At 38.0% G+C, this 19465-nt stretch overlaps 1 protein-coding gene across 1 annotated transcript in view; it reads left to right on the top strand.

Moving 5' to 3' along the window:
• The first annotated feature begins 1688 nt into the window (after positions 1–1688).
• Positions 1689–19465, top strand: part of SEMA3C (semaphorin 3C) — a 121400-nt gene continuing 103623 nt past the window's right edge. The window contains exon 1 of the mRNA XM_074168980.1: positions 1689–1812. Coding sequence (XP_074025081.1) covers positions 1710–1812 — 103 coding nt within the window. The 5' untranslated portion in view covers positions 1689–1709. The remainder of the gene's footprint in view (positions 1813–19465) is intronic.

Here is a 19465-nt window from a genome sequence, read left to right as displayed (position 1 = left end):
ATCCTACCCCCAACTTAATATGAAGTTCTCATGCAGAGAGAACCCTTTCAAAACGATTTACGGTGAGTGAATAGGGAATGACAGAGGTAGTAATGAGATACGGGGCTTTTACTGCAAAGTCACTGGTGTGGATCCAGCCCAAATTGGTGTTGACCTAAAGTCATCCCTGTGTGACAGCTGGTTCCTGCCATGCTGTGGTGGTTACAGCCGGTTCTTTTAGGACAGGTGTGAATCTCAGAGGAACCCACTAAACAAGCATGTAGAAATATTGGCTTCCACTGGAGGGACTGTAGTGCTAGAGCAGAGCTGAGGTAAAGAAGTGTAAGATGATTGCACAGGCAACAAAACTCTTCATGAAATAAATGTATAGCCTTTAATGCTGTCTTCTGGCTGGAGGGGTTGTATCCTTCAAAGTGCTTCCAGTTACCATAGAATCAAATATATCACCTGAGTAACTGCAAAGTGGTGTCTAGCAGAAGGGCTGTTGATATCAAAAAGAAAAAAAAAATATATAAGCAGGAAAGAAGAATGGGTCAAAATGAGGGTGTGTTTTAGTCTTACAGTAAGCTGAACTCTTACAGCTGAGCTGAAGATCAAAGTTGTTATCATAGGTGAAATGAAATTTGGACTTCACAATTTTTGAGATGTGGTTTAGGAACATTGTGGATATGCCGTATTCAGCTTCTAATGTCTGCTGGGTTTTGTGGGTCTGGTCCAAAGACCATTGGAATTGATAGGAAAGTGCCACAAGCTCTTCCTGAGCTAAGAAAAGATGCAGATTTGTTTTGTGGTCTTCTCTGATTCTCTGAGGAGCTCAGTCTCCTCAGCAGCTAAACTGACTGTAGATCCAGCAGATGTGCTGGTGGCGTAGCAGAAGTATCAAGTGTAATGCACTGTCCAACACCGGGGATTCTTACTGTGCTGTAGAAGTCTATGAGAGGAGGGAAGTATCCCGAAAGGGGCTAGCCCAAAAAGCAAATGTTGACTAATAGTTTCAAGCATGTTGAAATACTTTTGGTTTCAATAGTTTTGAAATCAGTGACATACATAGTCAGGATTTCATCTGAAAAGAAGATGTAGAGGTCTATTAGAGCACTCAATTTACTAAAAGTTCATTTCCAAGCACCTTTGACTTCAAATGTGTTAAAAGGAAAAAAAAAAGAAGAACAAACAAACCCAAACCAAACAGAAAAAAACAAGCAAACAACCCACCCCTGCTCCCCCCCAGCCCCCCTCCTCAAACATGGGAGAGATTAAATATGATGTAAAGTAAGGAGAGACGTCTAAAAATATCAGCCAGCTTTTTATTTGTGAAACTTTATCTCCTGTCCTTGCTTTGCTCTGCCCTGACATTTAGTATAATTATTTTTCCAGCAGGTGGAATTGTCCTTATTTAAATAAACTGAATCTAATGCTGTAGTCTGCCTTAGCCCAAACTCAGGCTCTGTGTGGGTTCATCCTAACAGGCAGAGAGCTCCTTCTGTGCCAGCACAGAAGACTGCTGGAGAAAACCATTTTCAGATGTACAAAGAAAAAACAGAAGTGCTGTACCTCCTTCACGTTATCATATATTATGGCTTCAGCTGGAAGAGCTTTCTAACACATCTTTTGGTAGTGTTGTTTGTGTTCCATAAAATTGTGTAACAGTAATGTGATATCTCTGTCTTTTAGGTTTCATTTCTTGGATATTACGTTGCAAATCTGAAGAGATGGCATTTCTTGCACTGCACGTGTTGATTGGTATATTTATTTACTTTAGCAGTGTGGAAGGATCTTCCCAGCCTCAAGCAAGAGTGTTTTTAACATTCAATGGTAAGAAAGAAGATAAACATTCTTAAGCAAATGTTATGATTGAACATTTTCTTCTTCCATTTAAACTGAATAACTGAGTGGAAATTGGCTTTTTGATTTGCGTCTACAATTATTATTTTTGGTTTGTGTTGTTGAGGTACCTGTCAGCCTAAATTTGATTTTTACCTGAAGTTTATTGTTACTATAGCTATACGTACCTAATTAATAATGCCTTCTATTTATTTTGAGAGTTATTATGGCTTACTAACAACTAAAAGCTTTATTTCTTATCCTTAATTTTGTTTAGGAAAGATGATAGCACATGGCGTGTAGCAGAAGTTATTAATGATTTGATTTGCTTTCATTCGATGCCCAACTGAGACACTTTATACTCTGAAAATGAGGCTGTGTTAAGGTTTACCAAGACAGTTAGCGAGGCATGGAGTCCTTTGACAAAATATCTTTCCTTGTGCACTTTGTACAATGTGTCGGATGTGCAGAACATGTAGCAGTAACTGATGTCTGCATACTGTAAACAAGCAATCAAAATTATTATTTTCAAAAGAAAGGTGCTTTTACTTCTGCAGTGATGAGCGGTACATTATTCCTGCAATTACCCCATTATTACTTGAATAGTAAGGTTGCTTATTCCTCTAGTATTAACCCCCGTCTTAAAAACTGATTTTAGCCACCACTTTAGAATATATATTCTGTGGGCTTACCAGTTCTGTTAAATGTGAGTGGAAATTCTCGATCTCTCTATATAGAGACTTTAGTTTTCTTCAGTTCTCTGCCTTTTCTGTGATTGTCTTTAAGGGCTTGCTACTCCCCGCACCGATACTGTCTGCTTTGGGATGGTTTGTATGGTTTGCGAGTGCAGGGACGCCCTGCAACTGCCATGTCCTGCCATGGGAGTATTCTGTGTGCTCTGAATAGTCTTTAAAAAATCACTTTAAAGATAATAATGGCTATTCAGTGTCTCAAACTGCTATTTGCAGCCATGATCATAACTATGTACTCTTGAGTCTGAGAGACATCCAGAAGGAGACATGCCAAGTTAGACCTTCAACAAATATCAAAAGGCAGACTGAACAATTACAAGATACTGTATATTGTGGAGTATAGGGCCCTAAACTTATGAGCATGATACTTAATAGGTGTAAATTGGCATGGTTCCAGTAAAAGCAATGGTAGAAATGGCATTCCAAGAGGGAACTGCCAAATGAAGAAATGGGAATTTCTTTTCCTTGCTTAAGTAACACTGACTTAATGTAGATGGTACTGAATCTACACAACTCAATGCATAAGCAAGTTTGGCTGTGGTTGTCTGTTACACTTGCAGGTTCGTCATGCAAAACAGGCTGATTCAGATTTCCACATTGTGTCCATGGTGGCCTTGAAAGTAATCTAGGCTTCCCCTGATCTCTGGTATGACCATGAAGTAGGAAGCATTCAGGTATTGCAGTATTCAGCCTTGTGAATGGGAAAGAATTATAATGAGGAGCAAATGGTTTTAACCTGGGCTCAAGACATTTGTGTTTTGTTCCTTGGCTCATCACAGGTATTCTGCAAGTCTGAAACACAGAACCAAACTAACACCCAAACCTACGGATTTAGAAAAAATTAATGGCTGGGTGAATTGAAACCTTAGTTTCTCCATCCCTGTCTGAAAGGAAGTTTTCCCTCCTTCCTTTAAAAGGGGTTATGACAGATTTATGTCACAGTGACCCTTTCCTCTGGTGAGATTCTCAGGGACCAAGAGCTCTGTCACCCCATGCCAGCCCTGGGGATGCCGCCCCAGCTCTCCAGTTCCTGACTGTAACCCTGCTGGGCTGCCTCAGTTGCATCTCACTTCTGCTATGTCATGTACAGTAGTCACGTCTTGTGTCCTCTCCTTGATTTTCAAACTGAAAATCAAAGTGATTTTTCTCAGTGAAAGTTAGGGGAAAGTAAGTGTTACCAGAGCTGTGCAATACTATCTGATTCTCTTAAAATGGGCACTTTACTTTCTCCAATACTTATCTCAACATGCAACCTTTTAAAAAATAAGTTGCATTTTAGAGTCTTTGATTTTTAATGGATCTTTCAAGTCATAAAGGTAAGAAAGTAATTATGCATTTTATAATATAACAAGTAATGTCTGAAATAAAGGGCTGAGCTCTTCATACAATATAAACCCAGTAATTTTATTTTTAAGCCCAATTTCCAGATGGTAAGAAACAGCTTTCACTATGTGAAAAGAGTTTGCAGGTTGTTGTGTATAACAAGGTAATTGCCCCACCTGTAGTATGAATGTCTGTTCTAGAAATCTTAATCTATTTACATGGATACTGATATAAGCGAAAAAGGTGGAACTTTGTATTGTCCTCTTGCCAAGTGTGATAACGTACTCTTTCTGCATAAGTTACTTCATAGCTTATTGTTTTTAAATAATGTAGGAATATCAAGTTATTGGCTGTCTCTGTGCCCTGAGAAGTTGTCAGTTTTTATGGAGAATTGTCACTCTTTTGAAGTGCATCATTTGAGAATAAAACTATAATTAGAACTCCTTATGTTTTAAATGACATTACACAATAAATACAAGTCATTCAAGCTTAGGATACTTACATGATATTTTTCAAGTTCTGAATTGGATTTGGCTTGATGTCTATAATTACGTTGCATAAGTTTTGGGGGTAGAATGTATACAGCAGGAAAAAATGAGTGATGCTTTTCAAAGCTAACCTGCTCCTTCAGGACCAAGTCAATTGAGCTTATTCACATCGCAGCATTTCTCATGGGAAAATCCAGCAAGTATCTTGACCTATTCTGTTGTTCATCAGGAAAGATAAAAATGTGAATCGTTTGAATCACGGGCTGCTTTTCTCTTTGCCATCTACTTCATTAAGAATCAAATGTAATTAAAAAGTAAGCCTGGGTAATACCTCAAGAGCCTGATAATAGGGATTTTGCAATTAACTTCAATGGATGAAGGACTGCAACCCTAATTTCTATTTTTGAAATCAAAAGCCTGGCCCCTTGTCTAATTAAAATGTAGTTCGTGACTTAGCTGAGATTGTTAAATGTGCGTCTGACATGAGTGTGGAACTTCCTGCTGTCTGCACCCTCAGTGTCTTGAAAATTGCAGTGCGTACAGAACCCTAAGGCCTGTTTTCTATTGCTTTGTACCTTGTATAGACATTTACTTGGGTGAAAGAAAAGGCCAGGCTGGAGCTGAACTGTGTGCTTTGCACAGGTTACCCATGGCACTAGGCCTATGGAGAATCAGGCAAAGGGGTTCTCAGTTTGCTGGGAATGATTTGTCATAACCTAATTGTCCTGTTCAACTGTGATGGCTCAGACCACCAATATTTGTACAAAATCTGCACTTGAAGAGCCGCTGCAGTTAAGAAAGAAAGATGGCTCCAGCTTTTCCTGATTCTGAGATTGCAAAGATGTGGAGCCTGTGGTGCAGTAGCTGCAGTAGTGTTGGGGAATCATCTGCTGTGTTACCATGGAGCATGCAAGAGTGAGGGAATCTGGGGTGGGGGAAGCAAAGGACTTGACACATCTCCCTACACTATTAGTATACCGTCCCTCCTCCTCTTACCTCTTCTGGCTCCTTGTCCCCGGAACAGATCTTCTTTAATCTACTTAAATCACTCATCATAATTTAAAGCGCCATAGTTTATTTTCTCCCCATAGCAAAAGACTTACCTTATCTGTTTATGAACCATCAAGTATAGTGCCTGCTGTTTCTCAAGCTGCGTGCATTCCTCCTTGTTACTGCACGTTCCTGAACAGATAATTGGGAGCTGTATCCTTCAGTCTTTACAGGGGCAAAACCTTTCTCAAAGCAGTGGGAGTATTATCAGAATAAGAAAGGAGTTGTTATACTCCAGGATAGCGTCAGACTTTCATTTCATTCCAACTCACATTTACATTTTGGGCTTTATTGTGATCCTAAAATGTTGGGCCATACCATTTTAACATCAGATTCTGAGCCAAAGCAGTTCTAGTGCTCATTTTTGAAATTACACTCAAACAAGTCTTATTTGAGCTTTGAATTTATGTAGAGATGCACAACCAAGTGATAATTTCTCAATTTACTGGGAACATTTCATGCATTCCTACCTAAAATATCTGGTCAAGCAGACATTTCCCATGCAGATTCTCCCATTGTCTCCATTGAAAATTCCATATGAGAAGTGGATCAAGGCTAATTTGCAGACGGTTTTGTTCCTCTTTTTGTCATAAAATTACTAGAACACGTAAAGCACTTTTAAGAAAGTATCAGTCAGCTTCATTAATGACAATTAAAAAGCATAAAATGTCACCAGAGCAACAGCAGCACTTATTCAACTGTCAACATATTTTAAAAGATTTAATGCAACCCCTGTGGTTACCCTCAAGGAAAAATAAAGGAACTGAGAACCATTTTCTTTGAGCTCTTGAGCAACAGCAGTACAACTTGTTTTTAAACAATCCCTCATTGTAATGTTAATGTTACCACAGTTAATAAAAAGTTCATTTATTATTTGGGGGACTTTGTGTTGATGACAGTCTAGTAGGCAATGGTTTATGCTCAAATAGTTGATTGGATCTTTGGTGGTGTCCAAGGAATGAAAGCTACTTGCAAAATGAAGTAGAGGTAAAGCATTTGGGAAAAAAAAAAAAAAAAAAAAAGAAAAAGAAAGAAAAGAGAACCATAGTTTTATTTTTTTTTATATGCAAATTCCTACAGAAATCTCATGTGTGTTTATATAGTTGCATAATATTCAGCAAATTGTAGGTCAGATTTTCTCAAAAGTGACTTACTTGTGGCTTTCACAACTTCATGGATCTTAAATAACACTTGTTTATAAAGTGTTGAACACCAGCCATGTGATAATTCTTCACCTTCAATTGTCTTGCACTAGAGATCTAAAAACTTTTGAATACCGTGAACTAAAAATAAAATTCTTTCTCATCTTCAGTAGTGAAGCTGGTATTTTTACATTTGGTCAAATTGACAACTTCAGTTGTTCTTAAAGACAAACAGCTAATTTAAAAATTGAAGTCTTTGAGGGTCATTTTTAGATTTTTATCGTCTCTGTATATGGAGTATTTTTCTTGCTTTGTCTTTTTTTTTCTCTCTCTGTTAAAATAAACAGAGACATAGTGCAATAAACATTTTTTTGTATAGAAGTTGAATTACTTGAATAGGCTATGAGTTAAATGTGAAAAAAAAAAAAATGCAAACAGATATTAAAGGAAGCATTATGTAAAAAACCCCTCAGTATTCTTCCTAGAGTTCCATGGGTAGAGGTCCCACATGCCGAATGACACTGAATCTGCTTATTTTCACACTCGCTCTTGTTCAGTGGCAGTGTCACTGACTTGGCTTCACTGTCATTATTGTTGACATGAGTATATGGGAGAGAGAATTTAATGTATCGTTTCTGTATTTAAAGTTAGATTATGCCATGTGCTGTGACTTCAGTTACGAAAACAACCATGCAATAAAGCTGAAGTCACAGGCAACGTTGCCGCGATTGAGAGCCGAATCCTGTCCCACATCACGTTTGGTCCAGTTCTTTGTTCTCTGAAGTTACTACAAGAGGTACCCTTGTAGGGAAGCACAAATAAGTATGTGGTCTTCAAGGTAGTTAATTATCAGACCCCAAAGCTAGGAGAAAAGCTTAAAATTTTAATCATACTCTTGGATAAAGAACTGATCCAAATGTTACAAAGCTTGAGAAGACTCAAGAGTTTCTTGCACAACAAAAAGTAGATCTGTTAGATAAGAGATTACTTTAATATCTTTCTGTTCCCCATCTCAGTCAATTTGACCTGTATCTGAACCATCTCCTTTTTTTTTTTTTTTTCCTTTATTTTGTTATGGAAAAATCAAGATTTGTCTTAGAACATTTTGACAGATTTGACACATCTTAGCTCTCTCTACTTGTCATAGAAGAAAGCAGCTTATTTTGGCCAATTCCACTGCTCTTTCATCACAATTCTTCCTTGTGTTGCCTGTCCAAGGCAAATGCTGAAGTCCCTACATAGGCAGTTATATTGCCATTATTGTACAACACATCTTCTTTTATGTTTAAAAAAAATGCAGTGAGAGAGAAATGTCATAGACATGTCTAAAACCATATCTTTTTCAGGACTGTTCAAGTACCAGTAACAAGAGCTCCTCTGTGAGCCATTTCCATACTGGATGAGTTCACAGTGCACTTTGATATGTGGTGCTGCACAAGCCTTTTTGTGTATCAGATGTAATTAGTGACGTGACTCACAATAATTACTCATTTTATTGAAGTGCATTGACTGAGATCCTGCCATAAATAAATACATAGACCGAGACCTTATCCTGTCATTTGAACTGGCTGTTTCTTCAACATATGTATTTTGTTCTTTTTGGTGCTGACTTTTCAGTGTTCTCAATAACACTCCTTAATAAAAAGAGTAGGCTCTCTCTCAAGGAAAGGCCTTTGTTGTAGGGACACAGTTTGCTGATTCACAGTGCCTTCTCATCTCATCTTACATTCAGACGGCAATGACTGGATCAGACACTGGGTTAAAAGGAGGCTGTGTCTTTTCCTCCGTTCATCTGATTACAGAGTTGGGGTCTAAGCGATGCAACTGAGAAGTGAAAAATACTCCATTACCTGTGTGAAATGGTGTGATGTTGGATCTTCTGTCTTACTGTGAAGTGTGCAAATCAAGATAAATGCATATTTCCGGTAATGGAGTGAATGATGGTGATGAATAGAGGGTTTACAGCATCTGTCCTTCCTCCCTTCCCTTCATTCCTCCATCCTTATTCAATGCAAACTTGGTACAATTGCTTTTGCATCATTACTTCATCCACCATTGGTATGGCTTCTTCCTGGAAGCAGAAATCCTGCTTACTGGTTTACTAAAGCTAAGACTGTGGTATCACAGTGGAAAGAAGATAAGGAAGTGATAGCTTTTCCTCTCCCATGAAACTATTCTGGAATTGGGACCATCATGCCTTTCAGATAATTTAGTTATTAGTTCTTCTTATCCTTGTGAATATAAGTCTAACTGTCTCTCCTTCAGGAAAAGTCTCTTCCTTCTTGTGTGGACAAGGCTGATGGAGGTTCTGTTTCCTGTCCCTTTGTACAGCAGCTAGTATTTGGGATTTTAAACTGAAAGATGGTAGATTTAGATTAGATATTAGGAGGATATTCTTTACTGTGAGGGTGGTGAGACACTGGAACAGGTTGCCCAGAGAAGTTATGGGTGCCCCATCCCTGCAAGTTGTTAAGACCAGCTTGGATGGGGCTTTGAGCAACCTGGTCTAGTGGGAGGTGTCCCTGCCCATGGCAGGGGGTTGGAACTAGATGATCTTCAGGGTCCCTTCCAACTCTAACCATTCTATCATTCTATATTCCCAACTGCTACTCTCACCCAGTAAATCATTTATGCAAAAGTGAATACCACAAAGGCTCCTTGATTACCACACTTAATACCCCAGATTATACCTAGATTATTTTCAGAAACACAGTATAAATATTTTTAACTAATGATCTTAAAATAATCATTTGATATTCCAAGACAGTGATGCAAACAGGAGACAACATTTTGAAGAAATGTCTTGCTACCATCTTACATCTTCTCTACAAGAAACTGTAGCCCATGGTATTTCATCATTTTCTGAAAAAAACTTTTTTTCTGGAACCCCTCATCAAACCATCTTGGTAGAAAAATGTCCGGAACAGCATTTCACCAGTACACAACTCTAGTGAGTTCAATCAGAGAGTGCCAAGAAATGCAGGATCTATTAGGAACCCCATGTGTTGTTAGGGAGAGAAAGTGAATTTCAGATCTGGTGTGTGAAGGCCCTCAAATCACCATGAGCTTAGAGTTTGGTTTATGGAAACCTTTCAGGATTGAGCTCTTAATTCTTAATTTGGCCACCACCCCAGACGTGTGACAGGACATTTTTAATGCCACAGGTAATCCTAGGGAAGGAAGAATGGTTTTGGGTTTTTAATTTTTATTTTTATTTTTATTTGGGTGTTGTAAGTAAATTCTTCATATAAAACACACCCTATTTTTATTAGAAGTTTTAGTTCTAGTACAAATTTCAAATGCAAATATGATTTTGTGGAATGCAACATTTAGAAATAGTTTGGAATGAGTACCCAGACTTTTGAACTGTTCTGCGTAATCTTACTGCTCTGGGATAAATGATTGCCTCACCAAAATTATCTTCTAGAATGTGGATGAGGAGACATCACAATCACCCTAGATTGCCAAGTTGCTTAATGGAAAAAAAATGTGTCTTGGCAGTTAATTTTATTTAAAAAAAAAAAAAACAACAACCAAACCCAAACCAACAAAATTAAGCTGAAGCCAAATTCTTGAATTAAAGGCAACACTTTCAGCCATTAAGAGGGTTGGGCTGCCATTCTGAAATGAAGAAACAGGACTTTGCTTTAGACTTATGCAGTAAATATGTGACGTATTAAAATTTACTTTCAACTATCTGTTGTCTCAACTATTGTCTCCTTTTAGTATTTCCTTTGCAATTTCATAGTTTCTATATTGCTTTGCAAATGCAACCAAAGAAAAGCAGTCTTGTAAATTCTTCCTTGAGAGTAATAGGCTTCCTCAGTCACCTGTTTTTCTGATCATTTGTTGTAGTTTCTTAGAATTTTTTTCCTTTGCTTAATACCATTTCCCATTCTTAATGAAAAATACATTTGCTTTTAAAAGGTTCAAGTTATGGAGAATAAATCAATTTCTGTCAGCTCAGAATCAATTAAATTAGCAAATATTTGGCTGCTTTTAACATCTATATAAATCAGGCTCTATCTTTCAGTGCCCCAGCTTAAAGGAGCTGGAGAGTTAGATTTACAGGGATAAGAGAAATATGTGAGACAAGTGTCTGATTGCTCATTCAGTTCAATGGCTGGGAATGACAAGGTTCGTTTTCTTTCCTTCTCATGTAACAGACCAAGAATGCAAAGTTTTGAACAGCAGAAGAAGATAAATATCATGGTATACAGGCAGACAAAAATGAATGGTGTAACAGGAATCAAAGAGAGAAAGACAGTAGGATAGATGTATTCATAATCCTGCAGTAAATTATTTTTAATGCAAAAAGGTGTGCGTATTCAAAACACTGTAACATACATACAGCAATATGTACACCTGCGTTTTCTGCTTTTTGATCCCCAAGATATTACTAGGTATGAACCTAAAACTGGTACAGAAAATCCTTGAAAACAACTGCTAAAGACAAGAAGAGTGGAGTTTCCTTATCCTCTACTGAGCCACAGCCAGCTGGGGAATGGTGTTTTCCTTGGGGTAAACACTCTCACACACTTCTTTGGCCTTTTTGGTGCATTTCAATGGCACACGATAGTTTGTAGCACATTTAGTTTCTACAGTTTTTAGAAATTCCTTCTGTCTGAAATAACCAGCCTGCATGCCTGTCATTGCAGTTTTCTGAGATAGTCCCTGTGTTAATATGTTGAGTGCTCTTACAAGGCACAATATCAAATTAGCATACAAAAATGTGAGCACTTATATCTTCAGAATGGCACTTTCTGTTTTTTTAATATCAACCAATTAAGTTTTTTTTTTTCAAGGAGAGGCTTGGCCTTATTTCAAAAATTTACTTTCTGAAGCCTGAAAAGGATTTAGTTGGCATGGAGAGCTGATCCTGAGCTTAGACTTTTCGATGGCTTCAACATGAACACAGCTGGAATTTTTTAAGCTGATTCGGCTAAAAACCCACTTCCTGCCACTGTTGAAAATAATGCACCATAATTTTTTTTTCTTCCCTAAAGCAGACAAACCTACAGCAAAGACAAAAGAGTTTAAAGCCCTCATAAGGTGTTTTATTGTGGTTTGCGTTAGGGAAATAAAGCTCTGCATACATGGCTATAAAATATGAAAATTAATATGCCTGTAAAGCCATTACCTCTGATTTAATAACTTATCATCTTTATAGCTTTGATAAGTCCCTTTAAAATGAGAAGGGTGCCAGCCATTCATTTCTCCAGTAGAAACCTTGTTTTTCATACGGATACTTGCAAACATGACTTTCTCAAACATAATTTTCAAAAGTAGAGTAGGAGAAGAATCAAATTTCAGTGATTTTTATTTCATTGCATGATTCTCCAAACTCCCTCTCTACTATTTCCTGAGATGGAAAACTCTTCCTGAAGTGACAAAACAGCATAAAATTGCAAAAATAATTTGAAACTTTCAGATGTGGTCAGGTATACCACTATCTGCACAGTGTTCAGAAAGTGAAGCATGAAGAGACTTACAAACTTGACCAGCATGGTTTGGCCCTCCACCCAGGTCCAACAAACAACAGGTTTTTATCTGGTCTCATCTTCTCCTTCGAGACATGGGAGAATCTTTGCTTGCACACTATGTGCTTCCCTAGCTGATGAGCTCCTGCACCCACCTCAGCGCCCTGAAGGGCAGCAGTGAGTTTGTGAAGCACTAGCATGGTGCTTACAGAAGAGAAAGAATATGAGTCTTGCTGCATTTGTGTGTATATATGTGATTGGACTAGTTAAAGCTGCTGCTGTGTCCACTTCAATAAATGCAGGCACTGAGGGAGAGGGGCAAGCACAGGAATTCAGCATCTCCCCAGCAGCTGGAGAGAGCAGACCACCCTGATGCAAGAGCTCTGAAGAGGGTTTTATAGGGGAGGGTTGTGCCAGCTGAATCAATATTGGGGCAGGTTCCATACCTACTGTGGTAATTTACATAGATACATCTGGGGGGGGTGTGATCTAATAGAATTAAATTTTTTTAGAAAAAAAAACAACAAACCAACCTTTCTTGAGTTGGATTTGTTTGCAGATACAGGAATCTGCCACAGATGATGACTTAATTTCCATTTGCTATTTCAAAAAAAGATACATTTCATTCCAGATTCTCAGGGCATCATTGCCAAAGAACTTTCCCTCGTACGAGCGCTCCAGATACATCCAACACTGCTGTACAGTGATGAGATCCCTCTCCATTTTTATTATATTTGTGCTTATATTGAGTGGGTTTTAATTGGTATTGGCATTGGTATTTTTGTTTTGGCCTTTGTCTTGGTCCTGGTATTGATATTGGTATTGGAGCCAGGCGTTGAATGTTGGTTATGAGACAGCCTATCCTTCTTGTGTACTTAGTTCCTCTCTTATCTTGTCCTTAAAGAGGTGGAAGAAGTCTCGACTTGTCCAACAGGCAAGAAGCTGAGGTGTTTTTTTTTTTAAACTGTGTGCTGACTGTGAAGGACCTTTGCTATAAGGTTATTCTCTTTCTACACATGAAGGGACAACGGCATCAGGAGGGCTCTGTGGCTTGCTTATGGCTGTTGAAAGCCTCCCTAGCCAGCTGGAGAAAACTCCCTTTCAGCTCAGGTTGGATGTGAGAGAAAACATCTAACATCTAAGATCAGCTAAACTTGAGATTGTGTGTAACATCAATAAACCACAGCACTCTGAATAAACAAGGTGGCCATTCACTGTTTACTGTTCCCTTTGCTTATTTTTCCAGCTCTGTGTCTGTGATAGCCCCAACCTGTTTGCTGAGCAGCTGAAAATGAGTTTTGTTCAAAGCGGGACTAATTTCTGGTTGATAGGTATGAGTCCTACGTGGAAATGTGTGATAGAGAAATAGCAGACTGTGGGACATTTTTTGTCTAAAAGGCCCTTTCAAGAAAGCATCTATTTCTCTGTGGAGAGCGAGGGGGTGATGCAGCAGTTGCCAAGAGGTGAAAGGATCTTGTGGAGATTGCTCACAGGCACAAGTAGTTGGGAAGAACATACTCCACCCCAGCTCACGTTGCATGAGAACAGCCAGCCATAACAACTGCTCTAGAGGAAATCTCCAGCTCCTTTGAAGGTGACTTCAGATCTGATACCAGTTTTTCTCATGTTGAAGAAAGTACCCATGTATTCTCTTTAGGCTCAGATAGGAGGCAAAATATTGATTTCCTACCCAGGAGTTGAGCATGGTTCTGACCTACTGTGTCATTTACATGTTAAAGTTTTCTGCAATTGTGCCAATTTGTTTTGAGTTGTGGAGAGGTGAGATCAGGAAAAGATTGCTGTGTCCAGTTTTGGGCCCTCTCAGCATAAGGGGTGCTGGCGAAATGGAAACATCCCAGTGAGCTGCTAAGCCACTAAGCTGTTAACGGGTGCTGGAGATAAGTTTCTTCAGCCTGGAGAAGAGAAGGCTAAGGGGCATCTCATGGCTGTCTTTAGCTGTCTGATGGGGAGAGTATAGAGAGGACAGAGCCACGCTCTTCTCAAAAGCCCTCAGTGACAGAACAAAAGGCAAAAGTCTCAAGTTTTAGCAAAAGAAATTCTGTTTAGATGGTAGGCTTATTTTCTTTTTTTCTTTATTTTTCTTACCATGAGCATAGTGAGACGTTGAAACAGGTCGTACGGGGAGGCAATGGACACTCCAGGTATTCGAAACTCAGCTAGATAAGGCCCTGTGCAAACCCATCTCTCTTCAGTAACTAGCCCCACTTTGAGCAGGATTTTGGCAGACATAACCTTCAGAAGTCCTTTCCAACCTGCATGCTTTGTGGTTCTGTGATGTTATCAGCGATCAGCAGGTGTGAGTATTAAGACGTTCGTATCTATTTTGGCAGTGTTTCCAGCACAGATTATCTGTCTAAGGCAGTTCTGAAGAATTAAGTTAGCTTTTCTCAAAAAGGTCAGAAATCTGACCCAAATGGCCTGGCAGCCTGTGTCCACAATGGAAGCTATAACCACTCAACATCAGGATTTTTTATTTAAAAAGCCTACTGCAAATTGTTGTCCTTAAAAGTGTGGGTTTCCAAGTCTGGAACCTTGCGTGTTGTGTAAATTGTTTTCTTACAGTTTAATACAATAGATTTCCCTGGAAATCTATTGTATGGAAGGGAAAAAAAATGGATCTGTCTGTAGCTGCACAGTAAAATATAAAAAATTCCTCTTCTAAGGAATGGCAGAAATCCTAGATATGCAGCATTACATGAAACAATATGAAAGCAATGTTAGATGATTCTACCTGTGTTTTCTGTGCATAATCTCCTTTGTTCTTTTGTTTATGAAAAAGAGATTGCCTTCTTGTTGTTAAACTGAGCTCATTCATAATATGATGAGTAAATCACTACACATTATGATGGAATATGCAGAATGTAACTAAATTTGCAGATGCAGAATTTATTTATTTTTAAAAATTCTATTGAACTCATTTAATACCAAATTAAAGTAAAAATTAAGTCACATTTCTGGCCAAATTTCACAGTATACATCTGGTCTCAGAACAGATATTAGATCTTTAGTTACTGTGACATCTGGTTCTAGTTTATTTTCAAAGTTTGTATCTGTACAAGTGGATAAAGTTACATACAACAGATAAAGCAGACTTCTATAGTACGTACTGTGTGGAGGTATATGTGTCTACTTCTGGGCAAGTTTTATGTCATTTGATGTGTGGCAGACGTATAGCAAAAAAAGTTTGCAAAATTGATATTAAAATGGCAAAGTCCAGAATAAAAAGTCTTAAACTACCTGGCCACATCCTGTTATTATGCATACCATCCTCAGTTTGCCCAAGTATGGTATTCTCTTTCTTCTCAGTGGCTGATTTTGCAAGCTTGAGCTCTGTTCTTTAATGATAAATATGCACTCACACACACATATACATGAATGTACAACCAGCATACAAAAAAGTAATAATATATGTGTTTCTGAGCTTATTCTTTTCAGTCACGTGATTGATACTGTATTATTTTGAATATTTGAAAAAGCAATAAGTTTTTCCCTTTTCCTTTGCTTCTTAGAACTGAGTAAAGCCAGTTCTTTCATCTCCCCGTGTATGCCTTGTGCTCCAGAAACTTTATTTGTTCTTTGGCTTATTTTTAGTCTTGGAAAGTATTTTTTCCATTCTAATGGTGAGTTGCTCGCTTCCGTAACTGCTCACCATCTCTTCACTTCGCTCCAGACTCATCTCCGCATATAATATGGACAGAGCCTGATTCCTCTTGTATTACAATAGTTTGTCATTCAGCCACTTCAAAATTGAGTAAGATCAGAATCAGGACCATATATCTGTCTGTGTATGTACTTAATGACTATTAAATTGTTTTGGTGTCCAGCTGGGGAAAAAAAAAAGGAGGATTTTGTTGGCTCCAGTGGGATTGGAGTCAACTATTGAGGGTTTTTTTCTGGAGAATGTGAACAAATGTGAGTGTTGTATACCATGGGAGTTGTTGAGTATTTCTTGAAGCTGGATATCATGAGGAACTCACCTGCCAGACATTTTTAGAGAAGTTCATCTATAAACTTTTGATTTCTGCCCATAACTTAATATAAGCAGTTTAAAAGGAAAAGCCTGTGTATCCATTACCAGTTCCCTATTAATTTACATTTTGGGCATTAATTATTGTCACTGGGGGAAGTCAAAGCATTGTGTCATTTTGGTAATACCAAAATAGGAACAAAATAGCTTGTATATGAATAATAAAATAGAAAAGATCTCAATTCACTGCTTTATACTCTGCTTTGTGCAGCCAAATTTGTTCCCTATGTGGTAAAGGATAGGTCGATTTTGTCTGTAAAGAGGTATTCATTTTCATTTGATCTCCCTTAATCCTGAGGATATGGGTTCAGATCCCAGAGCCATTGAAAATATTAGCTTGATGCTTCCATCAGCCTTCAAAAGCTCTGTGACTGAAGGCTCTCAGCAGCTGTTATCTACTATAATAAATGCCAATGATACAAAAGACTAGACGAGATGAAGATATTTTTTTGAAGAACAAATAAAACTGTTTTCTTTCTAAATTAAGTTAGGAAAAAAAATCCTTTGATGATTTCTTTATTGATAGAAAACGCCAACAAGATTGTTCTTGGATAAAGCAATTGTTCTTTTCCACAAATATTGCTTAGGATTTGGGGGTCACAGTTCATAGCAAACTATGCCGCCTCTGTTTGCCCAGCTGCCACACCTTCTCTGCCTTGTCTCCTCCTGCATGTGAAAAAAAGAGGCTGAAAGCAAGGTAAAGGGAATAACAGATTTAGTGCTGCTCTGCTTGTAGACCATAATTAATGTAAATGGTGTTACAGGATTAAGACTTCTTGCTTCCATGTGTATATCACACCCAACAGGAATTCTACCCTAGTATTTAGCACCGGGAAGAGTCTCTCGGTGTGGTTTTGGCTGGATAGGGACATGCAACATTGATCCAAAATGTAGGAGTAATTCTTGGAAGTGTTTTTATTATTTTTTGGGTTTTTTTTACTGTTACATCAGGGTTGCAACAACTGAAAACTACTCCTCCAGCATAAAAAGGGCATTCTAGATAGAATGATCACTAAGAAAGAAGCAAGCCAAAATGTCAAAAGGAAAGGAAACTCTTAAGGACATGGAAAGGCTGTTTCTTCCAGCTTTCATTCCGAGTTCAATTTTATGGATGTTACACACAAATTAAATTAAGATTGTGTTACAGAACTTCGTGTTACAAAACCTTATGGTACAAAACTTTAAAAAATATCCGTATTCATGTCTGTGTCTCCATACACTTTGAACAGATGCATTTTCATTTCAAAATGGTCCGCAGGGCTTTATCCACAGCGTATAGCTTGCATTGCAGCAGTCTGTCTTTCTTTCTTTTACATGTTTCCGCTTGGTTTTGGCAAAACAAAAAGAAACAGCAACTAAAAAGGAATTTCATTTTGGGGGGAGGGGGGAAACCAAAACAGAGTATAACTCCTTCTGAAGTCCAGTGATGTTACTGAACTGTTCATGATTGTATTTTCCAGTGGGTTCAGTATTTCAATTAGAAATCTACATTTAATCACTCTCCGCCCTAAAAGAAGGTGTGCAGTTATGAACACAGTGAATAAATGACAGCGTTCAATGATTTATTTTCACTGTAAGGGGGTATTTGATTTTATAATGAAAGTTAGAATGAAAACAAAAAAGATTAGAGTAAGTTTCTCTGTTTTTACATTTTTTTCACAATTTTTTCTTACATCCCAACTTCAGAATGAAGCATTTATCCAGTTCAGAGGTTTCAGAGCCCATGGAAGAGGGAATGCATTAACAGGGTGGCAATTGCACATCTCAGCACAGGCCTGACTGCTCCCTTGGCAATGATGAAAAGGGTATACGTTTGCTGCTGTCCCTTCTTCACTGCCCTTGCCAGTAATTGCCACTTTGTATTATTTATAGAGAGAGAGTTGGTTTGCAGTTTTGTTTTTTCCTTCTTTTCTCTTTTGCCACTACCCCACACGACTGCACCCAAGCTTTTTGTTGAGGTTTGTCTGGTGGAAGCAGAATGAAAGATTTTTGTGTACTTTGCCATCTTATGACAACTAGCAGCAACTGAAATGAGGCATGTCAAGCAATTACCACAAAAAGAAATCAGTAATTTACAAGTTCAGACAAAGGTTAAAGAAACAGACCTTCTCTGTAATTGTGATGTCTCATACAGTTAGTTAATATTTTCACATTTGAGAATATTGAATTTTCCTAATTGAGGGAATGTTACACTACAGTTCAGAAGAGAAGGTGAAATCAAAAGCAAAACACTTTTTCAGCATAGCAGTGCCAATGCCTGTGTTAGTCAGTGGGAATAATATGGGGGAGGATGGGAAGTAATAATTCATTACTGTCTCTCCTGCAGTCAATTAAATATGTCTCATACCTAACTGATTAAAGCTGCCTTTTTTCCATTATGATAATAATCATCAAATTCTTCTGAAACAGACTAAGACTAGGACTGCTTCTCCCAGCATCTCAAATCTTTAGAGGAAGGGAAAAAATAAAACACAAATGTCAGCCTTACCAGTTTGAGTTTGATTAAGCAGAGTTAAAATCAAATAAAGATTTTTCAAAATTAAAAGAAGAGCAAAATGCTGAGCTACAGAGTGTCTTCAATTAAAAGAACCTCAACAAGGTTTCATAAGAAACATGAGATTCCTAGAAATGTAAACTTTTTAATACTGCCAGTACATGTGTGGCCATTTGTGCCCATGCTGCCTCTTTATTCACAGATGTAATGGAAAAACAAAATTTATTAGTGACTCTGAGACTTCTAAATACCTGAATTATACGGACCATATAAATACTGAGGGGGTAACTGTATTCTCTACAAATACAAATTCGAATTTCTATAGCTGCAAGGTGTTTTCTTTCTACTCTGACGTTGACTCCCATTAATAGCTAGACCTGCTGAATCTTAAACAGTGCAACACGTTACAAAATCATGGGTCAGAAAGCTGATGATCCGCTATGTAGATTCAAGTTTAATAGATGAAGATCCTATATGAAATCATAGATCATCTCATGTAGTGAAGAAGGAGTTCCTGCTTTCTGCACCCTTCCCCCATCCCCAGTTTGGCTGCCTTTCAAATAGTATAATTATAGAAGGATTTCATAGAGCTGATCTCCTTAATGTCCTTCTCTTTATATAAAATCTATTGTTATGTATTTCTAAGCTCCTTATGAGACTGCATGCTATTTTGCCAGGTTAAAATGTGCATTCCCCTCACAATTCTTCACACTTACTGTCTCCTCCAATTGGATTCACATTTTCTCCCTTCTGTATCTAGTCCCCTGTCCAAGTTAAAAAGTAAAATAAAGTAGAAGAGATGTTTGGGTCTCTGAACACATTGCTGAAAGGTTCCTTTTTCTACACACAAGTGTTCAGAGTATTTCT

Source organism: Numenius arquata, chromosome 2 (assembly GCF_964106895.1).
Source record: "Numenius arquata chromosome 2, bNumArq3.hap1.1, whole genome shotgun sequence".
NCBI classification, from domain to species: Eukaryota; Metazoa; Chordata; class Aves; order Charadriiformes; family Scolopacidae; genus Numenius; species Numenius arquata.
The sequence above is the reverse complement of the archived record's forward strand: the minus strand, read 5'-3'. Positions and strand labels throughout refer to the sequence as shown.